The 24,889-nt window shown below is 37.2% G+C and overlaps 1 protein-coding gene across 1 annotated transcript in view; it reads left to right on the top strand.

Annotated features, from left to right (window-relative positions):
• Positions 1-24,889, top strand: part of AdamTS-A (ADAM metallopeptidase with thrombospondin type 1 motif A) — a 92,988-nt gene that overhangs the window by 65,892 nt on the left and 2,207 nt on the right. Inside the window, exons 7-29 of the mRNA XM_066399621.1 lie at positions 8,481-8,658; positions 12,191-12,486; positions 12,537-12,727; positions 12,783-13,076; positions 16,053-16,209; positions 16,267-16,361; positions 16,454-16,534; positions 16,591-16,752; positions 16,869-17,215; positions 17,409-17,576; positions 18,044-18,293; positions 18,505-18,543; positions 19,150-19,383; positions 19,575-19,740; positions 19,873-20,037; positions 20,093-20,298; positions 20,874-20,979; positions 21,038-21,166; positions 21,262-21,481; positions 21,565-21,734; positions 23,892-24,065; positions 24,122-24,340; positions 24,532-24,673. Of these exons, the coding sequence (XP_066255718.1) occupies positions 8,481-8,658; positions 12,191-12,486; positions 12,537-12,727; positions 12,783-13,076; positions 16,053-16,209; positions 16,267-16,361; positions 16,454-16,534; positions 16,591-16,752; positions 16,869-17,215; positions 17,409-17,576; positions 18,044-18,293; positions 18,505-18,543; positions 19,150-19,383; positions 19,575-19,740; positions 19,873-20,037; positions 20,093-20,298; positions 20,874-20,979; positions 21,038-21,166; positions 21,262-21,481; positions 21,565-21,734; positions 23,892-24,065; positions 24,122-24,340; positions 24,532-24,673 (4,189 nt within the window). The remainder of the gene's footprint in view (positions 1-8,480; positions 8,659-12,190; positions 12,487-12,536; positions 12,728-12,782; positions 13,077-16,052; positions 16,210-16,266; positions 16,362-16,453; positions 16,535-16,590; positions 16,753-16,868; positions 17,216-17,408; positions 17,577-18,043; positions 18,294-18,504; positions 18,544-19,149; positions 19,384-19,574; positions 19,741-19,872; positions 20,038-20,092; positions 20,299-20,873; positions 20,980-21,037; positions 21,167-21,261; positions 21,482-21,564; positions 21,735-23,891; positions 24,066-24,121; positions 24,341-24,531; positions 24,674-24,889) is intronic.

Raw genomic sequence — 24,889 nt, 5'->3', positions numbered from 1 at the left:
TGTTTAGGATCGTTGTCTTGCTAAAAAAACGGCGATCCTATATGATTTAAGACAGAAGGAATCGGTGGCTCCAAATTTTAAGACGGTAGTGTACATAGAAGCTTTTCTGAATCTGGTCTTTGTAAGTCATTATTTTTCAAGTTAATATTCAATGGCAGTAAAACACTCAAAACTTTAATCACTTTCATTGGTCTTCTACTAGTCAATTGCTATCTGAGACTTTCACTTGCTTGATTTTTGTATTTAATTCCTGAAACACGTGCTCGTATCAGCACACAATGTAAACCTGCCAATTTGTCATAAAAGGGGCAACGATCCAACCTAATTAGCCACAATTGCGCCAACTTGCGAAACCAATCAAAGTGTCTATCACCACAATGTGAAAACTTTTACCTTTTTAACGTAAACGAACGTAAATATTTAAATTTATGAGTCTTGTATAATACGTCACTCACAGTTAAAAAAATAAACCTGGCGCCCCGAAATCAGTTTTTTAATCGGCTTTAATACTAGCTGCTACAATTTTGATTCGCTGAGTCACATCTTCAAAGTTTGTTTGCCTTGCCTATTACTAGGCCACGTGGGACCTTGATTTATACGTTCTGAATTTACCGAACTCTATATTTTTCTCGTTTTTTCACTAAAAAAGGGGAACTGCGAAATATCTGGCAACGTCTGGTGTAGCTTTTGTTTTTTTTATAACTCACTTCCACGTGTGTTTGTTCAACACGCAAACAATGTTGCTATAATTACAGAATTATTTGACCGATATTTTCGACCAAGATTCTGAAAAACGTTAACTGGTCTAACGGTCGAATAGCAAATAGGAGCGCTACAAAAATAACAACAGTAGGTATATTAAGTTCGGGGCAAGCAACTGACTAATGTAAAACCGAAAAAAAATTAGGAATCGTTTGATGTCCGATGGTTTATTTTGCGAAAGTATAAATTAAAAGTTCGACCAGACCAACTGGTATAGACGAGCAGACGTCCAGATGGCGATTCTGGGATGGCGGCCTTGATTGCTATCCTGGCAGATATCATCGCGAATTTTTTTTATAGGTCGGTTACTTGGCGTGGCGCTAAATTTTTCGACTATTTTTAGAACTGGATACGAAATATGTCGAGTATTGAGATTATGTTGCTTAATAAGATGTTCAAAAGAAAAGTCTGAGAACTCAGGAAAGGACATGGTTAACATGTCACTTGTGGCTATATGGTGCAGTCTGGCAGCACCCCTACCATCATGGAATCATTAGAGTTCCTACCAGGGATTCAGTGCTAACATGCAACGTACCCTTATGCTACGCCTATGTACATCACAATTTTTTAGCCATGTGCCCGGAATGGCCAGATTTCAGTATCCATAATTCTCAAAAACATGTCGCCCTCTATAATAAAACTTTCACCTTTTTTCTTTGTAAAAAGTAGAATTTAAGTACAATCGCGTTTAGCTAAATCGGTATAACTGCACCATACCAATGGAAAATCCATCTCGCTATTCAACTAAATGTCACGCTCTAAAAAGATAGACAATAAATTAACCGATAATTGCTTTTTCGTTAACCGAGCTCTTCATTTTTGTAAACCTGATGGAGATGCATTATTTAACAGTGAAATAAATTACTTCGTCAGTTGTGCCTGAGTTTACTGTTCCAAGATCCATCACAAACTGGACAGCAGGTCTTCCTCTCAAGATAGATTAAACCTTACCAGATAATTGTAGTCTTATTGTTAGAGAAGAACATAAGATCTTCATCAGAATCGTCCTCACAGATACATACATACCTAATCAACTGAACCTGCTCATAAGGAAATTTGAAGAAATTGCATTACGCTTAGTGTCCACTCGGGGCGAAGACTTCAAAGAGTTACTTCCGAGGAAGACAAAAACTGAATACATCAGCCTAACTTTCTAGCCACACCATCGTAATCTTATTAAATAGACGTCTAACTGTCGCAGATAAAGTCATTTCCTACTCTAGCTATCTTCTAGGGAGGAACACCCTTGTTCCTTCCCATATTGGTCTGCGACCATTTCATGGAGAATTTCTCCATATGACGGTCCACTAAAAATCTTCATTAAAATTTTCTCACATCTTTTCCTGTCCAAAAGTCTGCTTCTTCAACTAGAACGCTTCTATAGTGCTTTCATTTCAAAACGAACTACTATAAATAACTCTTGAACTATGTATTGTTTGAAAATTTCCAAAAACACGTCAATTGAGATATTGAGAGGGAAACTTTTTTTTAGCTTATGTTCAATTCCCTATCGGTAACCCCTTGAGGAGGGATCAACTCACCCTAAAATCTTAAACGGAATGGGGAGTCGAGTGATACCTCATTTTATAGTGCATGCCAAGATCTTTTTATCTACGAAGTTTCAGTTCATTCCGTTTAACCATTCCGAAACGGCAGCCACTTGAATTTTGCGGTTTTTACAACGAAAAAATTACTTTATCAAATGTTCAAAATATGATCCGTTAATTTTAAGACAATAATAAAGTCTATTTTCAAATTCTTTGCGAACATTGATGAAAGCTTGTCTGATAATACCTCTACATTTCAGTATTATTCTGTTTTTCAGTTCTTGAATATTTTCAATTGGAGTTTTATACACTTTAAATTTTAAATAACCCCAAAAGAAAAAAATCGAGAGGGGTAAGATCTGGAGATCTTGCTTTCTCTTCTTTAACAACTCTAGCGATTCTACAAGTGAATTTGAGCTTCGTAAAGGAAGAATATCTCCGTTCTTTCAACCAAAGTGTATTCCTTTTTAAATAATAATTTCAAACTATCTGATAAATGAATATTCTAGCATTAACGTTAAAATAGTACTAAATAATCCTAAAAACTAGTGCTTCTTGTTTTGATATCAGAGGAATGCAAGACATTTGACATTTCTTTAGGGTTATTGTCTCGAAAATAACGGGTCCTATTTTGAATATTTGATAAAATAATTTTTTCATCGTAAAAATCACAAAATTTAAGTGGCCGCCGTTTTGGAAACGGTTAAACGGAATGAGCTGAAACTTCGTAAGTGAAAAAGTCTTGGTATGCTCTATAAAATGAGATATCACTCGATCTCCTATCCAATTTAAGATTTTAGGGGTGAGTCGCCCCGTGCTCAAGGGGTTGCGGATAGGGGATTGGGCATAAGCTCAAACAGTTTCCTCCGCAACATCTCAATTGATGTGTTTTTGAAAACTTTCAAACAATACATAGTTCAAGAGTTATTTAGGGTGGTTCGTTTTGAAATGAAAGCACTGTATACGAGCTCCTACACCTATCTGCAATCATTGCGAAGTGCCTCCATACTGTAAGGTCAATTCAATCTAGAATTTTATGAGTTTTCACAGCCAAAAGGCGGCGTATCAACTTAATAATGATACATGGTGTCTACTTGCATCAATATCTACCATCAGCAAGAGCGCCTAGCAAAGATCTTAATCTAAAGAATTTCTTATCTGATATTCAAGTTTCGACGCTTGCCAGTGTGAGAACTCAATTTCGCACTTCAGTAGATAGTTTATTTTGATCAGACCTGGCTCTTTAACATTATAATATATATCTAGATCGATATCAATAAATGAGAAATTTTTACACATGATTTTATTATACCGTGCCTGCCAGGCCGTAAAACTGCAAGCAAATGATACTTAACGGCCGCAAAAGTTTATTTAGAAGTCATTTTGGTACATAAACCGATCATGGGAGGGTATATTGCTAATTTATTTATTTATCTTTATCACAATGTTTGTCAACATTGAAGTCAGTAAAGATCATATAAAGAGAGTGTCTGGAAGATGAGAAGAAAAAATTGGGATGATTGAAGGAAAACTGCGGAGACTCAAGAATGAATTATACGAATTTTATGGGCCACATCGGTGCGTGTGTATGTTGATCTAAAAATGAATCACGCGAAACATGGATGAGGTTAATGATAGACGAAGAATTGCCATTGAACCATCATCCAAACACAGCTGGAAATTTATAGCCTATTAATGCTCTCTGATTTGGTTTATATGGGTCGTATAAACTAACCTGGATCTCGTTGGGCTGAAATAATAATTCGCCGATGATTGATAGTGGGATTCGGGTGGTTTAATTAAGGCTAAACCGAGAAGAACAAGAGAAGCTCTTGTGTAATGCAAGCTCGTTGGGGCATGACCCCAAAATGAAGACTGCTCAAAGGGAGACAAAGAATCGATAAAATTTTAATTGTGCATTTAATGCAAGTAGCCGTAAAATATAACATATTGGGCTCTTTGTAATTTATAGAAGGCCAAGTGCCTCTTCTGGATCAGTTATTCGAAGGTCACGAGCACTTATGGTTCGCGTTATCCGGGATTTAATAGGTGTATAAAAAGAAACAGAAAACTGAGATTAACCGCATTAAAAAACATACATAGACATATCCAATTAGTCTGCAATTTTGCGCATGTGTGGCTTAGTCATTACTTCTTATATAATAAAAGTGTCAGTTGTCCACAAGCTGTCATTTAGTGCATAAAGCGTCATTAAGCAGTGGACGTTTCCAGGCAAAATTTAACAATATCAATGTTGTTCTGTTTTAAACTAAACAAAAATGTTGCTCATACCACAGAAATTATTAATTTGGCTTGTGGGGATAATTCCGTTGGTGCTTCAACTATTAGGAGGTGATTTAAGAAGTTTCGTGAGGATAATTTTTGTCGTGAAGACGATCCACGTCCGGGTGTAGAAAAAGAAAACGAAAAATTTCAAACTTTGCTCATTGAAAATCTATATCAAACTGAAAAAAAGCTTGGACAATTCTTAGGAGTGGCTTAATAAGCAATTTTAATTCTATTGCATGCAATAGAAAAGGTTCAAAAAGAAAACAAATGGGTTCCTCACGAGCTAATCGAAGAGTTGACATCTGCAAGAACTAAAGAGAGGTGTGAGAGAGAGACGAAAGGTGGTTACTGTAGGATAATCGTAAGCATAGAAAAGCATAAGTTGATCCAGGCCAGCCATCCACATTAATTGTCAACCTAAATATCCATGTCCAGAAAGTTTTATTATGTGTCAGCTAGAATTGGAAGGAAGTCCTTAGCTACGAGCTTCGAGAATCCAGTGATAAAATTAATTATAACTTTGAAGGAAAAAAGACCATTTACGGACTACGAAAATCGGAAAATGATATTGCTGCATGACAATGCTCGTCCGCATTCGGCAAAACAGACCCAGGAATTCATCTTCTCATTAAGCTGGGAAATTCTCCAGACTTCACTCATTTTGACTTTCACTTGTTCAGGTCAATGCAATCTTATCTAACTGACCAGCACTTCTCTAAAGTCGAAGATGTTTGAAAAGAGCTCCATAACTATATTATATTTTACTCCTAAACCGCTAAGTTTATGTTGCGAGAGCACCCGATAAATGGCAAAAGACCATGGATAGTAATGGAGATTATTTTGATTGTTGACATTTCCAATAAGTATTTTTTTAATAAAACTTAATTTCACCAAAAATGCTCAATTTCTGTTTGTACGTCTATTATAAGTTTATTTTGTAATTCCAAGCATGGTTTTCATCAATTACCGCCATCATCAAGAATTCTTGAAGGTGTTTAAAATCCATAGTATTGCCATGAATTTCAAGCGCATAAATAATTTAATTAGTGGTGCTGGCCGTTTTTCATAAAAATAAGTAACATATGTAGGAATGAAAGTGAAAAGAATGAAAGAGGGAAGAGAAAGTGAATGAATAGAACGTTGAGTAAGCATCTTCCACTTGGGGATGGGGGATTATGTCTTCGGCTACATTTTATAAAATAGTCATAATTGCTGAGCAGTATTGATTGTGCAAGTGATTAGTGATTCGTGAATTCAAGGATCACTAATCATGCCACTTATACACCATATGTACTTGGTGTAAAAGTTGGGTAAGTATAGCAGTCCGTAGAAGGCTTCATTAGCAGCCAGCATTAGAGACGAGCTAAGCTAGCCCTTCAGGATTTTATGTGTTTTTTTTAGGTCAACTAGCTGCGAAGCCTTTAGAGCCACTCCTAAGTCAATAACAACATTTCCGAACAGTAATAACCGCACAGCAATCCGAATCCAAACTCCATTAATTCACCTTGTAATCTGTCTTTTATTACATGGTTATTCCAACATCCGACATCGTCGAATTCTTGGCTCTGGTCTCTTTAAAAAAACCAAAACAAAGTCCCAAGTGGCGTGTAAGCATGCGGAATTATTATTTTCGGACAAGTTGCGTTGTACACTTCCAGGTATTTGTTCTTGACTCTTTCGTGTCTGTCTTGTGCCGTATTGCAATAATTCATTGCGGGAACTCATTTTCAGGAACTAAAACATCCAGTAATTCCTTGATTGCTGACATTCAATTTTATTATCTCATTTTCGCTCATGTTTTTACCTGCTACAATATGAAGCTATGCGGCATGTGGGTTTAATCGCTATCATAATTTCAAATAAAAGACAACCATTAATAATTTAATATATTTATGAAAATCGCATTTTTGTGTGACCCACGCGTAGGCCCAAAAAGATGCAAAAACTGATTTAATTGGGTCTGGAAGCAATTAAATCTCGTCAAATGTTGCGCATCGATCATGATTTATCAAGTGTGGTGGGCTTCTACATAAAAAGTGATGTTATGGGCTAATGATGATGAATTATCAAAACCTTGACGCTTTGCTTCACTTCATCATCAGTGTTAAAGGCGGAAGCTCTTAACAGTTTAAGAGGATTAATATGGTTGAAACTTTATTAATAATTAGGATAACCAATCTGTGAAGTTAGGTAATGCGACCACACAGTTGTAACGGTTTCCCACACCTTTGTTTACTTAACAATTTTCGACACACACACACATACTGACCTATTTACTCCAGCAGATGGTCTTTACAGATAAAAAATGACCGAACTTTACAACGTACAAAAGTGCCCTACTACTTATTAGGTTGTGTATCCATCAACACCACATCAGCGTCATTATGTTAACACCATTGAGAACCAGCACCAAAACATATCATTCAGATTATTATTTCGATTAGGCAAGTATCTCCGATTACCATCTAAATTAAATTTAACGCCAAAGAAACCGGCATGTTAAGTACTGGGAGGTACCTCATAATACTATGCATGACAGATTATTATAATCGTGTTCGATTATTTGAAATGGGCTTGGAGGCAGTACCGTTCGATTAATCGCTAAATTGATTTCGGAATAGTCAATAAAAGAATACATCTGGGAACCAGAGAAGGAATCTGGTTCGATTGGTTTTGTTTCAAAAAATTCTTAGCGGTGGTTTGGATGAGAATTTGAAAGCCTGCATATCATATTTGTGCTTAATAATTGCTGAGTAGTTTAGAGAAGTAACACATCTGAAGGCAAATTTGAAAAATATTTGTGACCCCTCTTGGCTACTGCCGCCCCCCAAAAAAAATCCATAGAAAAATCATGCCTTGTATCAATCGTAACTCTTCTGGATACTGTAGATCTTCATATTCTCCCATCGGATCAATGAACTTTCTGGCCTTCTCAATCGATGTTCCTTTGACTGAATAACCTTGGAAATAACTTGATGGATTTCTGCAGGAAATTCAAGTCCAGCGTTTATTTTTAACTACCTAATTTCATGTTCTAGTCAAGTCAAGTATAATGTTTTCATAAAACCATCAAATTACTTGACTTGATGTATCCCTAAAGGGTTGCAGTAGAAGAGCTAACAACATGAGGAAGGGAAATCCACTTTATTTCCTTTCAATCTCGGCCTCCTATTTTTCTTCGAATATCCTACATGTTTCTCTAAGTTCGCCGTACTGCTCTATTCTGCTCTATCATTTCTATCTACAGAAGATCTCTACAGAAGCCCGTCGAAATCTTTTAAAATTTAATTTCACTGCAGTCTATCTTGGTGTTTATTATATATGTAGGTACCTGTAGATTGTGCTCAGGAGATGGAACTACAATATATGTATAATAACTGCTTCTGATGAGTCTTTGGTTTTCTTATTACAACTCTGACAGGATATTTTGTGATGTTATATTCACTATCCTGAAAATGTTATAAATTCATCCGGAAAAGATACAGACACGTCATTAATCTACTGAGACGTAGGTTCATATAAGGACCACCCCTCCAGGGTGCCATAATTCATGTCGCATATAGCCGGTCTAACCTACGTAATGTCAAAATCCTGCACCGCTGTGGGCACCAACCCAAAATGTTTTCTCTGCATGTTCGCGAGATATTTATCAGCCTAAAGTTGGAATCAATGAAGCCGACTATAAATTTTAAGCCTCCCGTGTATAGTAATTATATTGTTTCCTTATCACTTTGGGCATATAGTTGCCTGGCTGCACTGGATTCGTTAGGCCCGAAGATAGAAAGTTATACAAAAGAAGCAGATAGATATGATAAGGAGATGTTGTAAATTAAAAATACGAAAGTTTTACGATATTCAAAAGAAATTTGTCTTTGGTTTCAGACGGGGTATATCAGATCGTCGCAAGCGAATTACTACATCGAGCCGGCAGAGAACTTCACGAGTGGTACCCTGGGTACCATTTTGCATCGGATTAAAATTCTGCCGCATTCTGCCGAAGAGAGTAACGATATTTTGACCTTCGAAGGTTCACTGGATGTTCAACTTAAGAATGGAAACGGTAAGAAAGCACTAGATGTTGTTCCGTATTTGTTCCTTGCAGATTCAAAAATTAGAAAATTCATTTTTCGGCAAAGAGTATGGTGCACTGAGAAAATTAAAGTAAATACTTCTGAATGCCCAAAAAATCATAACAAATGTTGGAAGGAATTGGAGCTGCTTCTCGTGCTGGATCAAAGAATCACATGTTCATATTTCGGTCTCTTTTATGTTAATATTTAATTAATAAGACTACACAACATTACTGCACTTTTATTAAATTTTAGCTCCTTAAATCCTTTAAAAAAGACTTGATTTCGGAGTTGAATTTAAAACATTTTTCTCAAAACCGACTTGGTTACAACTCAATAGCTCCGCATTTCTCAGTCACATCAATTACAACTATGTTCATTAATTTATGAAAGTTGACTGTTTAAATCATCATTTAAAACCTCGAAATGTTATAGGATACCCCAATTTCAATATTAAACAAACTGGAATTCGCTGTTGAATTTAAGTCGAAAAACGAATTTGTGAGAGCTCCACACTGTAACAGGACAAAACTGGACTTCTCAAAAGAACCTCCTTCTTTTGGGATGCAACACCGTTCTCAATAACGAATTCACCTTTCAAAGGATCTGCATCAGCATTAGGGATATCCCACTGCTTGAAGTTCCAAAGATGTGAAGAGCTGCATTTCAATGGGCACTGGAGCAATCTTCCGGATATAACACACTCCACGACATTCCTGATGGTACCATCAAGAGAGAAAACCCATTATACGATTGATTAGATAACAAGTTAGAATTGCCATGGCGGTTTGCGCAGGGTCACCGATTCCAGAATTCACAAAATGGGCATAAAAAATCAGAATTCCTGATATTTGCTGAGAAGGAGGAGACTGTGGAGAACGTTCTGTGCGAATCTCCAGCAATTGTTAGGCAAAATATTGGTCTCTTCGGGAGAGCAGTAATCGAGCATAACGACTGATGGCTCAAATGACAAAAAACAGCGAAATACAGTATATTAGAATCTCTATAGCTGATGTTTAAGAAAGCACTCGGTATATTTTCAAGACGGTCCAAGTCAGTGATTCTGCATTTAGAGCTCATCTGATTTGTGATCTTATAAACTATGCAGCATTAAAAAATTAAATCTGAACTTTTTCTTTTCAATTTTACCCAGCTGACTTTTTAAAACCAAAAATAAATGTTCGGTTTACTCGAACCTTGCTTGCAATATATGTATATATTTTTTTAACAAGGGAATATTATGTAAAAATCCAAAAAGCAAATCGCCTTGAAAATTGGGGAAAAAAAATATGGTAGTACCTTAGTGATACTTGTAAGAAAATACCGGATAATTTTGCCGCCCTGATTGAATATTCAGTACCCGAACACCCCGATCGACAGCTATCATAAACAATTGCAACAAAGTAGCAGAGCATGCCTACTTGTCGACAGCTCAAAAACGGGTACCACTCGTAAGTTGAATCGTAATGACCTGTTAACATGCCAGCCTGGTATATTTGTGGCCAATTGTCTTGTTTTAATCTTCTGCGGTCTGCCTTTGTGGTTGGCAAGTACCCGTAGCGAAATTACGACTCTTCCCGTAATTGTTATTTATTGGTTGGTACGCATCACTCGTGGTAGTACTCACAATGGCCAGTTCAACCAAGTTAGCTATTTTGAGTGATAAATTAAAGACAATAATGTGACCTATGAAGTAGGATCCTTCAGCGATTTATAGTACCAGGTGTTCTGCCTCTGGCAGACAGATAACAAGTGAAACTATTTCCTAAATATCATTGCACGGCTATTTCTTTGATTATCGCATTTTTTCAGCTAGCATGGCCTTTGAGATCACTGGCTCACCTTGTGTCATTTAAACGGGATACACTCGGTAGAATCATTAATTACCAGTCAGTGCAAACCGCTGGCACAACAAATCTCCGTCGAAAATCGTTTCTCCTCACAAGCCGCCGCGCTGTCTAGGCAGGTTCGGTCGTACCTTGACTTGGTACCACCGCGATAAAATTCCGTGAACGCCGAATAGAAGTTGAATGGACGCTCAAATGGATGCCCCGTAGGCGTAGGTGAAACTTTCAGAGATTTTTTCACATCGAGCACAAAAAGCTCTTTCAACTGGTATCATAGTTGCATAACCTCATTTCCAGACTGATAATTCCTAAACACACATTAAAGACCTCGTGCTATTGCATTTATTATCACACGCTTACGGCCTACGTAAATTTGGCTGAACACCTGTATTTGATCTGTGCGCTGCGGTACGGGGCAGTACCACACAAGAACCGCACATTTTTCAGCCATACTTAACGAAGCTGAAATGTGCTAATGAAAATAGACGGTCAATAAAAGCGAAAAACACAGTCATTTTCTTTCTTAAATAACACACTCGTAGTAGCCAGGTAGTACCGAGCCCAAAACAAATTAAAGCCTTTTCTCATTTTCGCAATTACTAGTTGCGTCACCGAATGCGTATATTATTTATTTTTAGAAAAAGGTTAAGAACCCTGCTCCTAACATTATCTGCCTCGTTATTTTTAATAGTTCGGTATCGGTACGACTTCTCGAGAAGCGTATGAAGCACCCAGACACACCTAGATGATAAATAGGAAATTATGCAGCATCAAACGCATGAATAAATTGTGTAAAGGGTTTATTGTTGATTTTGCGGTATCACTTGCAAGCGAGCTTTGCGTAGGTACCTTTGGTGGAAATCGTTTTTTTCGCAAACGGAGGAGACTGAAGTTCTGTCGGCAATAGAGAACTGTAATGGGGCATAGGATTAGGCATTGCTTCAATGATGCGTTCTGATATATGGACGTATGAAAGAGAATTGAAGAAGAAATGCTAAAAGGCAGTATTATGGGACTGGTCGACATTTTAGAAGTAACTGTCAAGAGATCCTTTTGACAAGACCCTGAACATACTAGTAAATATACCAAACCCTCCTGTGGATAGTTAAGGGGCCGGATTCTTGAAATCTCGATTCGGTTTCGGTTTATTATTTTCTTTTTTTGGACTTTCTGCCTGTATAGTTTCTGTATCATCTTTTTAAGGTTTTTTCCCTTTTTCTTCCCAGTTACATATTTTCCTGTCATTGTGTTTTGGGCATATCGTTGGTGCTTCACTTCAGATGGACATCACTAATAATTCAATCCGAAAAATAAAGCAAAAAAGAGGACAACAAAGTTTCGTTTGTTGCTTTGGCCCAGGTCACTTTACTTCGCATTTCATTGAGATTGGCATGCCGTGTACGTCCCACAAATGGATACAAAGTGGGCTAAATGCAGACAAACAAAAGAAACGGCTTTCCTGCATTATATTACAGGAAACCTTTAGTCCCTAAGATGGCTGGCAGACATTAGAAGGAAAACTTCAACGTTATTGATGACAAAACTGCAGAGAAAATATTGAATTGAGACGAATATTGTAAAAATAGCTCACACCTTTTCAACTTCTTTTAAAATGTTGATAAAAACGACACAAACCAACGAAATTCCATATATAACTCTTACGATCTTTTTAAAGGTTCCGATTCGATCATCGAAGATGACTTCCCTGAAGATGTCATAGAGCGTCACCACTCCATCTCTAAACGTCACGCCTCTTCCAATGATGACCCTCCCTATCATTATCCTCACCACCAGAACGTCAGCCCCAGGGAAGTTTTCAGAAGTGCCAGGGACACAGACTGGAGTGGCGGTTACACTAAAAGAAGCAACGAGTACTTCATTAAAGTCTTGGTAGTTGCCGATAGTACCATGTTGGAGTACCATAAGACACATGAAGAGCTACAAAAGTACATCCTCATTTTGCTGTCTCATGTAAGAGGGACTCTTCAAAGCATTTCAAGTTTTCAAGTTTTTGAGTTCAGGTATCGCTGCTGTTCAAAGAAGCTTCCATAGGAAATGCCATTAATGTCTCAGTAGTTCACATAAGGATTCTGGATAATCCTAAGCATGATTTCTCCAATTCCTTGTCTCAAAACATGTTGCGGAAGTTTTGCGAGTGGAAACAACGCTATATTTTGGATAAAAACCATGATGTAGCTTTATTATTAACCAGGCAAGTGCTTTTACGTTTCACTAACCAAATTCTAAGGTTTGGTGATTTTTATTAGGCGAACCATATGCAAGAACCAGTCTTCTTGTGCCACTCTCGGAGTAGCTGAAGTGGACTCTATGTGCAGGCCCTCTGGATGTACCATCGTGAGGGACAAGGGATTGTCGACTTCTTACACTATCGCTCATGAATTCGGGCACGCTTTAAGTATGGTGCACGATGATGACAGCAAATGTATGCTTCACAATTCCAATTTGAATAACAACAACATTATGAGCAGGACCACAAAGAACGACTCAAAGCCCTTTATGTGGTCACCTTGTTCCAGGCAATATGCTACAGATTTTTTAGAGTAAGTACTAGCTAATATTAATATGAAAGGTATGCATCAACTAGAAGGTTATTGCATAATTTCTGTCGTATTTTTGAAGAAAATTGAAATTGCCATAATTTTGAAAAGAAGTATCAACATACGATCACATAAGTATGAATATATTGTTCAGTATTATCAATAATTTGTCTCCACTTAATGAGCAGCTTATTGATCCCGACCGCAAAACAAATTTAATTTTTTTGCCGTAAGAATTCTATCAATGCATTATTGGGATCATCTTCAGTATAAAATGTTTTTCTATCTAGAAAGTGTTGTAGTGACCAGGACAAGTGATAGTCTGATGAAGCCACATCTGAAGAATAAGGCGGGTGAGAAAGAACTTCCCAATCTAATTGGTCTAGTTTCTATCTCGTCTTAAGTGTGGTCGGACGTTGTCATGTTGAAACACGACACTTTTGCAAATGCTGCCTGTTTTCTCAATTTTTGAATCTAATCGCGATAATTAATCAGTAAACATCAGCGGTAAGGCTTTGATCAGGTGGAGAAAGTTCATAATGCATATATCCTTTTCTGTCCCACCAGATACAGAGCATTCGTTTTTGTTGGTGTAAGGTGGATTTAGGGACTGCTGAAGCTTTTAGATGTGAAAAACATTTGACCTTTTTTCCAACTGAGTTCTCATATGTAATCCATTTTTTGTCTCCTATAATCCGGTAATCCAAGAAAGGTTCAAAATGATTCCATACAAGCAAAGCAGAACATATGATGATGAACCCGTGCCAGGTTGGTTTCGCTAAATTCATGGGGTATTTAACGTCGAAGTTTTTCAACCGTAATTTCTTCATATAGTGATATATTGTGGTATTTTAGCCCCTCTTTTGCTCTATCTCTCTGTTGGTTATAAATGGGTCTTCCATTTTTATGGCTTTTAGAGTATCTTCATTAAAGTTGGAATGTCTGCCGGAATAAGGTTCATCTTTGAAATTCAAGTTTCCAGCTGGCAATTTTTCAAACAATTTTTAAACAGCCCTAATGTCTACAATGGTCTCCCTTAAGATGCTACATCATTTTTTCGTAGCCACAATTGCATTACTACCCTTTTGAAACTCGCAGAGTATATAATATCTCAGATGAGTTCTACCACAATCCTTGTTTAAGCCCTCAAATCTCCGAAATTACTGAGTACAATTTAGATTTATATTTGGTCGGATTGGTCTTTTATGGCATCGTATGGCAGTTTTTCTTTAATTTTAAAGAGGGACGTGAAGGTTTTTGATATTAGACGCACCTTACATTACTCACGCTCTATTTTTACTGTAAAAGTGGAACAGGTAAGTTGTAAATCAATTTTATAAGGCGATTAAGAACACGGACTTGCAATACTCGTTAAGTTTTATCTTATTGGCTAATTATTGTTGATGCAGGATCGAAGTAACCTTATTTTTTCTTTTTTTATTGTGAGCTATTTGTTGACAAGAAAGATATCTGTGTTAACTCCATAACGATCGAACTCAATTATAATTTATTGACGACAAAAATCTGTTTCCATCCTTATAAAGCATCTCAAAGGAATGTGCTTAATTTCGTTAAGGTTGAGCTTGTCGATCAGGTTTTTCCTAACTTTCACGCCTTTTGTGGCGATTAGTTTTATGGCAACATTGTTTCAATTGCTTTTTACCGCTATTGAGGAAAATTGCTTAATTTTTTTAGATATTGGAAAACATCTGAATCTTTGACCAGCCGATCCAATTTGCAAATTTTGAGTTCTAAAATTGTGGCGTTTGATATACAAAAAATGCTTCCGATATATATTGTGAACTAATTTAAAAAAACTCGTTTTAATAACAGTGAATTTTATCACTCTTAAATTTGGAGGGAGATGTGAGGAAAATAAGGATAGAATAGATCTCTGGAATTATTTGGAATGCGAATTACATAAAAGAACGTATCGGAAAATAGACCCAAAATTAATAAATAATGTTAATTTGAAAACGCAATGATTCAACGTTGTGATATCTGGAACGTTGTGATATATAGAAGACAACCAAAAGAACTGAATTGAAGAATGCAATTTTGCAAACTCAAATAGAATTATTTCGTACTTGATCAGCGTTGTCATGATGTAAATTTCGTGCTAAGTTTCTTATATGTGTGTGTTCAATGGTTAAATGCACATAGTCTCTCAGGGGATACTATAACTCCACTCAAATTTTCTCTTCTCATCTTTAGAAGCACCTCGTATAACAAAATGAGATTTACGTGGTATAGTTTGTGATACAATTCACATAGAAATCCAGTCACAGGAGTGCGCCCCACGTCTGTTGAGAATGGATTTTTTCCCCAAAGAAGGACAGTTCTTTCAGGAGGTCCATTTTTCTAATTTTAAGGAACGTAGCAATAATCGTTTTATTGGAATTAATTGCCAGGTTTTCCTTTTCTCACCGCCTGCACACTACATCCAGCTCCTCCCGAATGATGCAGGACATGCGTCTGTCCGGTCTTATATTTCCGCTGTCCACGAAATCACAGTAACCAACTAGTCATTCATGCAGAACCCTCCCCTATTGCGGACACACTCACTACCATAAATTTGACCATGATATCCCCCATGTAAAGTAGTTGTAATCATTCTGGATAGTGATTCACTGAAATCTGGTAGTACGAGTATTACAAAATTGTTAAATGTCCTCTTTTATATCCAGAAAGATTCTGAAAGCTCACTTCCATTTAAACCTGTTGTTCCATGGCAAAAAATACAAATACATTCCAGATGTTTGGCAGAGGTCCCTCCATTCTCTATATTGATGTTTTAAGAAGCGAAGCATTCACTCAATGTGGAGCATCATCAAGATTTTGGTATCTTCTACTTGACCGGAAATTTGAAAGTATGAGAGTCAGCAGACTGCGGCGCATTATCAAAACAGTTATCACACTCATATTTTAAAAAATTTAAATTCAATAGACACTTCCTAAAACCATTATTTTTCTTCTTAGCTCTCCGAAATCGAAGTGTTTATTGTACCCTCCATCAAACAACGAAATTCTTTCAAACTACACTCAAATGCTGCCTGGAGACTCTTTTGAAGTAGACCGACAATGCGAGTTGGAATTCGGCTCTGGTCACACTAGGTGCACTTTGGCCTTAAACGATGTAAGATCTCCTGTAATCTCCTAAACCTCTACTGCAACTTTCTAATGATTTTCACAGCCTCCATGCGTTCATCTTTGGTGCAAAGATGTAAATGAAGGATGCATTAGCCAATGGTCTCCATGGGCCGAAGGCACGAAGTGTGGACGTTACAGGTGAATCTTTTCGTCTTTTTTGTCACTATATTTCGAAAACTTTTACCTTAAAAAATGTTTTAACCGAAAAAAGCTAAAATTTACTTCTGCAGCTGGTGCTACAAGAGAGAGTGCATTGCTGATGACCGGCGTCAATTTATACCTATTGATGGAGGTTGGGGAGAATGGCAATCGTAAGGCTTTTCCTTTTTTTAAATTTTCTTAACGAAAATGTTTAATGATTTTCTAGTTGGGGTTCCTGCAGTCGCACTTGCGGCGGAGGGATTAAGAAATCAGTCCGATACTGTGACTCCCCGATTCCGGAAAACGGGGGCAATTATTGCACTGGCAAGAGTGCCCAATATATGTCTTGTAACACGCAAAATTGCGAGGAGAACGTCAAGGATTTTAGGTAAAAAATCATCTAGTATTCTGGATTTCATCCTTTCATTAACGACTATATTGAAGTGTGCGTGCCTACAACATTTAGTTTAAAAAGAAATCTCTTTGTTGTTCCGTAAATTTCAGGGCGATCCAGTGCTCTGACTTCAACGGCATTACAAAAGGCCTGCCCAATTTGACTCAGGACGTCCAGTGGATCCCCAAATACGGTTTAGGCAAGTTGATATTCTTAACGTCACATGAGCCCAAAAGTATTTTTGCTCATAAAATTCTTAATAATCTAGGGTCCCCAGAACGAACAGAAGATTATTGCAGGCTGTATTGTAAACCAAGTCATTCAGGAGCATATTACGCTTTAAAGGAGAAGGTTATCGATGGTACCAAGTGTGGAAAATCCGGATTTGATATTTGCGTCAATGGAATGTGTCGACCAGGGGGTTGCGACAACATTTTGGACTCTAAAAGTAGCTTTGGTAAATAGAAACTACATATTAAAATACTTTAGTCCTACCTTATAACTGCTGTGACTGAAGGTTGCCTCTGATCAGATTGTTCTTGCTTACAACATTTTCCATATTTTCTTAGCTTTCGGAGAAATCATTTCCACGAGCTCCTCATAGAAAGTAGTACTCTTATTTCCTTTTTAAATTTTTCACTTTTGAATAGATGAGTGCGGAGTGTGCGGTGGGGACAACAGTGAATGCCAGGAGATATCTGGAACCTACAATAACACTGCTGACCAAGTGAGCTACAACATGGTGGTGCGCATTCCCAGGGGAAGTTCCAACATCAAAGTTACGCAGCAAAGCTACGGAATCGATGAGAATTTCTTAGGTAACACTCTGTAAATTATTACTTATTAAAGTTCACATCCACTAGGGATTTAAATTTAATATCAAAATTCATACAGGGTGTTCCAAAAAACATACAATACATAAAATAGGACATGACTCAAAAAAATACAACTCTCTGTATATGGCTACCAACGATTTTGGCATTTTATTATAGAAGGTTTTAACGCAAATAGGTGTACAAAATTTCAAAAGATTATCTCAAGGCATACATAAAAAAAAAGCAAAATGTGAAACTTTGTCACCCTGTATATTGAAAATGGTGCGTTTTGGCCATAGGTCTATTAGCATTTTTTTAAATTATTTTGCAGAGTACTGTCACTCCCTGAAATATCTCCATGATAATATGTTACCCCTGTATAATTTATTGTATATTTCCAAGGGGCCAAAATAGACAGAAATCTCTACAATAACTAGTTTTCCCACTCTTTATCAAACATTTCTTTCTAGCTCTTAGAGATGGGGAAACTGGCTCCTACATTCTAAATGGCAACCAAATGCTGATGACCCAAGAGATGGAAGTGGAGTACGGGCCTATGATTATCAAATACAGTGGTAGCAGTGCTCAAACGGAATGGATAAGAACCCTGAAAACGAAAAAACTGCACAAGGATCTAATAGTGGAGGTTTTGTCCATCAAAAACTTGTCTCCTCCGGACATAACATATCGATATATGATTAGCAACGACGCTGCCCCCAAGTAAGTACTTTGGAATTTTTCAAATTTGAATGCAATTTGCATTTTGGCCTGAATTCAGTTTTACAACTCCACAAGAGAAATTTTTAAAATAATTTTCAAGATAGTTTTAAATCTATGGTGGAGTTGTCAGCTTAACCGCCTGAATTTAATTACTTTAGCCTGGATTATTAGCACATTTGATTGAATTGCAATTTTTCCGCCCACCAATTAGGTTATCCAGATACCAATCTTACTACGGCCCCCAAAGAAGGTATTTGCAATGTAAAAGCTTTTGATGTCATCTTCATTTGTAGTGAAAGCTGACCGATGTTATGTACAAATTCGTGTTAAACATCCTCAATTGTTTGATATTTACTCTCAGAAGCTGACCTTCATAACTAAATCTCAAAAAATTATATTTTTGTTAATTTCATAATAAGAGTTATATTAGCAATTAAACAATTACCCCGAGGAATTATTAATAATTACTAAAGCAAATTAATACATTAATGTAAGACCTAACTGCACATTGACAAGAGTTCCGTAGCTGATGGACCTTTACCTGTCGTTTACATGAGCCAATCAGAGAGTTTTTTTGAAAAATGTTTGACCATACTTTGGTAACCACCTCATTTACCAGAATTTGGCTGATAACTTTGAAAAAGATGCTCTATTCAGATAAAATCAATATCAAGTTAATTCATGATCACCAATTAGATCCAAATGAACTCTCTACATTTTAACGTTTCCAATGTGTCCAATGCTCCAGTTCTCTCTCACACACTTGAAACGATCTTGCACCTTTAACAGCATGTAGACCTAACCAGAACTAACTCTCCCCTCTCGCACACCTCCACAGTGTGTCGCCTCATTCCAGATATGGTTGGCGCTTGTACCAGAAAAACTGGACCAAGTGCAGCTCCATTTGCGAAGGGTTCCAGTATCGAAAACCTGCTTGTGTGGAGTTGGTCAATGGGCAGGAGGTGCATTCCAGCTACTGCGATCTGAGTGAGAAGGAGAGTGCTACTGAAAAAAAGCAGTGCAACACGCATTGCAGTTTGACATGGCACAACGTGTCCAGGAGTGCGTGTTCCGCTCATTGTGGAAATGGGTAAGGAAGAATTGGTATTGAACGATTTGGCTTAAATCATGAAAAAAGTATTATAAAATGGAAAAATATGAAATTTTGAGGAAGTTTTCTACATCCATTCTGGATACTCCATTCCAGGACAAAATAATCACCTGCCAATTAAATGTCCTTGTGAAATATTTCACACGCAAATTTCTCGATATTGATTTCAGATATCGACAAGTTTATTATAAATGCATGAAGCTGTATAAAAAGAAACATTATGACAACGAGGATGTAGATAGCCAACACTGTAACGTGCTGCCCAAACCCCCCAGTATGGAGATCTGTTACACCCCGTGTAACACTACTAGATGGAGTTACTCCACATGGTCAGAGGTGAGAAACATCGATGATGGAAGGTTTAAGTATCCCCATGTATTCAAATTCGTTTAATTCATTAGGAAGGAATACTTCTGCTTTCCCAAAATTATCAAATATGAAATCTAGAAACTTCTATTCAATTTTCAGTGCTCTCAAACATGTGGCGGAGGTATTCAGAGACGCTCAGCCAAGTGTGTGGACGAAAATAACATTCCCATAGACGATTCTCATTGCAGTAACACTGAGAAAATCGTGGAGCAAATGTGCAACCCTGAAAAGTGTCCGGATTGGATAGTGGCAGATACTTCTTCTGTGAGATTTAATCATACCTTAGTCGCAATAATCTCACTTTAGTGTTCATTTATAGTGTTCAGTGCCCTGTGGAGGTGGATACCAAAACATAACTTCCTACTGCGTGCTAGGAGGCCGGATTTATGAATCCTATGTGTGTGACCAAAGAACTAAACCTCCTAGCACCAAAAAGTGTAATGAGCATGCTTGTGGTCGATGGTCAGCTACAGAAACGTTCCATCCTTGTTCTGTTAGTTGCGGTGAAGGAGTGGAAAAGAGACGGTAAGAACCGTTTTCTTCCCAAATCACGAACATTTTTACTGCCAAGATCATTTTTTGAAATTTGCTCTGGCACAATTCTAAATAATTTCATAGGTCAGATAAAAATGTAATTTTTAGCGTAAATTTTAAATGCGTTTAAGCCAATAGGGACCTTTTTGTGAGGCCCCTAAGGGGTCTATAACATAGGGGAGATATTAAAGAAAACCTCATGTGGGCCACTATATGACTACCGGACGGGAAAAGATATCCTCGTTTAAGCTCATTCTCATTTTGGGTTGAAAAGTGCAAGAAGAAGCCCCGCTTGGTCTTGGTCGGTTAGATTAGCCATATGAACAGGCCCATGTAATCTCTGACCGCAAAACATTACTGCCATTCCGTACACTTTATTGCACCATCTTGCACCTAATCTCTCCTTAAAATGGAACTCCGAACTAAAAGCAAAGTTAGTTGATTGAACATGTTTTGATTACTCCTGTGCATCTTTAATTCGTATAATTATTGATCTTTAAATTCGTTTCAACTATGCATCGTAATACACAAAGACTTTTTGGTAAGGTAACCATGTAATTTCTTAGGTACGTATGCAAGAAATTTGACAGTGAAGAAATCCTGGATCAGCAGTATTGTCGGGGTATCAGAATTCTTAGAGAGGAAAGCAGGAAGTGTTTTAAAGAATGCGATGTAAGAGTCTTCTTAGTCACTGATCGTACTGCTATAAGAAGTAGACATTTTTTAACAGAGGCTATCACCAGCTTATGCTCCTTACGACAAGCAGAGATATAATTACAACATAGTGACCGACAATAGCGTGTATGATCGTTATGCCCGATACAAAACATTCCAGTGGATTGCAGGAGATTGGAGTTCGGTAAGAAGACTAAAAATGCAGTTTACTGGGCAACTCTCTCTTAACTGTACTAGTGGATCTTGTGTGGGAAAGCTGATGTGATTATTATCATATAGTGTTCTCAAAACTGCGAGGGCGGAACCAGTACCCAAAATTTTCACTGCCGCAACGAACTGGGGGACGAAAATCAAAAGATGTGTGATCCGCTTTTGAAGCCTCAAAACGTGATTCGATGCAATGAGCAGCCTTGCCCCAAATGGAAAGTTGGGGACTGGAGTCCTAAATGCGACTCCAGTTGCGAACGTCATCGGCAAGTGCGTTGTATGGATGATAAAAGTACGTGATAAAAAACAATAAACTTAGAAACTCCTAAAATTGTCAAGCAATTATCTATCAAAATTTTGATTTTTGTTTTCAAGTGAATACCTTCGAGGAAGGCCGTTGTGATCTTCAGAGGAAGCCGCAAGAATTCACCAAGTGTCCATTGGTCGAATGTCCGGATGCGACCAATGGCATTTCCAGACATTACTTCGACTCAAATCATAACCATGATAAGAGGTATAGATGGAAGGCCGGCCCTTGGAAACAGGTGAGTATTTCTTTCGCATGCAGTGTATTGCATTTCAATGCTAGATGTAGATTTTCTGCAGTGACGAAGATAGTATACGCTTATATCCTCCTAGGCACTTTAACATTACCGTATAGCTGGGTTATTCTTCTAGCCATTTCTGAACTGATTTATGCATGTGTATGGAAGAGTCTCCGAAAATATCTTATGCATTGTTAGAGTAGGACTGCTTCCAAAAAATCCCTACGTTGAGTTTTTTAGGCGCCTTGAAAGTTGCTCCTTATGTCGGTGACATTATGGAATCTATAGAGTGCCCCAGAAACAATGGTACAAACAAATATTGGGTGCTAGCGGGCAATAAATAGAGAGATTCTTGCTTGCCTAATTGAAACTTTTTGTAGAATTCTTTTCTGAGGTAGAAGAGTTCAGAATATCGGAATTTGAAGAAATATTGAAGTTATCAACGTTGTTAAAAAAAGTTAGCTTGATTATTTGTCCCTCAATAAGGCTTATGTGGGCCCACCTATTAGCTAATTTAAAACAGATATTTTTAATGAAATCATTCTACCCAAAAACACAATAATACTAAAATTATTGACCTTCAAAATGGCTAAACACCTCACCTCAGCTAAAACAACACAAAAACATTCAGTGCACCTGTCCGATTGAACTACATTCCAGACATTCCATTGTTAAGTGCTTCAGCGCCATTAAAGGGGATGTTTCCTGAATAAAAGATAGACCTGAAGGTATGTGTGTCACCACAAGTAAGACAGAGTACGCGTACGTTGAAATGAAGACCGGATAACGTGAACATGTATAATACAGACTAATCCTTCATATATCTATCCTTGTATCGGATCCTCAGGTCATACGACTCAGAAAGAGACAGGAGGCTAATATTAGAGACTTTCCCGCCTTTTCTTTCGTTTCTTTTGTCATAACGACAAAAGTATTTTATTTGATTTTAGCAAAACGATTGTTGTTATTGCGGTATTTATAACTAAAATGTAATTTAAATAGTTGGAAATTATGTTTAAAGATAATAACTATGTGTCTACGGTACTAAGGAGTCCTCATATCTCTGAGAGCAAACTCTCCTAGAAGCAGAATAGTGTACATCAGATTCATGTGATACTATACTTTATGTTTCTCTTGTGGGGATAGATCTCGAAGTTATTCCTAAACTTATTCCCATAGGGTGTTTAAGAGAATGTCCTTTCTCTGAACTGTAAGACGAACTGACATTATGTATCTAAAACTTAGGAAATTCCTTCGGGTAAATTCACATTATTAATGAACCTAAAGCTTGGTTTTCCTGGTCACAATGGCCTGAAGAGCAACGAAGCCTCCGAACTTGATTGCTTCAAAAAAATAGTATAATTTTTTACTCAATCAAACGATCGTTTTATTGTTTTCACATTCTATTTAGCAAACTTAACAAAAAATTAAAAATACGTAAAATAACTTAATTGAAAGTATGTAAAAAACCATTAGAGATATTAATTCTTTTACAGAATCTATTTTAATATAAAATAGTTGAAAGTATCAGAATTCGTAGAAATATTCAAATTATCAACACTGATAAATAAGCTAGTTCGATTTTCATACCTTCATAAAGCGTAGTTGGGGTCACTTATCAGCTATTTTTTATCCACCAATATGCTATTCTCATTTGTACCAGTGTTTCTGGGACACCATGTATAGAAGTATCTTTGTTCAAGCATCCCTACTACTAAAAATATTTCTGTATCAAAATCAACAACGCATAACTAGTTCATACAACTTTATCTTCAATACTTTCAGAAACTTTTTCTGTGTCAGTATCTTTATTACAACCTTCTCACCATCATTCAAACATTAGCCCACATCTTTTTCAAAACTACTTTAAAAGACTGGCCTCAATGTTCAGAAACTTTCTTTGTCTCCTTCTCCCATAATTTCACATAATCCCAGGAGTCATTTTTTGACCTTATCCTCCTTCATCGCTCCAAAGACTTTAATCGTCATATCCAAATTCTCCAATTCCTTATGATCTATAATAAAATTGAACTTGGACATATCTAGACGTGGAAAATTAAAGTGAGATAAAGTTATGCCGTGCGACATTTCTAGAATAACCTCGCTTACGGTACTGGTTACGTACATCCTCATTCATTATCATCCTATTGTAAATAGTGTTCTACAAACTGCGGCAAAGGCACCCGCAGACGCATCACCGAATGCGAAGATACCCTAAACGACATCATAGTGGTAGACTCGCTTTGCAGACATAAACCAAAACCCAAAATGTCGAAACCGTGCGAACGGTACCAGTGCAAGTATACTTGGGTTGAGGGGTATTGGGGTCCAGTAAGCTTCTACACATCATGCAGAGTTTCAAAGTTACTTAAAATGTTTTATCATAGTGTTCGGCTACCTGTGGGCAAGGTGTCAAGACACGCAATGTGACCTGCCATAAAGTACATCAAGGAGGGATCGTGGATACCATGCCTTTGCCAGAGAGTCGGCACCGGATGGTGCATAAGAGCTACTGCGACATGTACCGTAAGCCCAATACCACGAGTAAATGCTTGCTGAGTCATTGCGGAGATGAGTATATGTGGCAGGCCGAAGAGTGGAGACCGGTAATATTTCATTTTTTTAATTACATTATCTCACAAAATTACTTCCTTAGTAGTGGTAATAAAAATATACTTCAAAATGTTTTAAAAATGCCAAATGTTTGAAAAAATCATAAATATATGGAAAAGATCATGTGGAAAATGTACACAGTACAGAGATGTCTTCTGCTTTAAAATCTTTATGATATTTCTAGTGTTCGCATGCTTGTGGGAAGAAAGCAAGGCAGTTCAGGATGCTGAATTGCATCAGCGTACGGACCAGGCAAAAAGTACCAAGGCATTTCTGCCCCAAAAATTTGAGGCCTATTAAAAAGAGGAAGTGTAATCAAGGAACATGTAAGTGTAAAGTTTATTTAATTCAATGTTTTTTGTCCTTTTAACTGAAATTGTACATACATATCTTTATTAATACAAAAAAAATTATTTTCTGACATAACAAAATTGATAATAATGGCCACCCTGTATTAGTACCCTGACAAAGAATTTTAGTTTGTGAAGCTCTTCAAATTATAATGGAGATACATATGTAAGCAGATGTTAAAATAATAGTTC

Source organism: Euwallacea similis, chromosome 19, assembly GCF_039881205.1.
Source record: "Euwallacea similis isolate ESF13 chromosome 19, ESF131.1, whole genome shotgun sequence".
Classification (NCBI taxonomy): domain Eukaryota; kingdom Metazoa; phylum Arthropoda; class Insecta; order Coleoptera; family Curculionidae; genus Euwallacea; species Euwallacea similis.
This window is presented reverse-complemented; position numbering and strand designations above follow the sequence as displayed.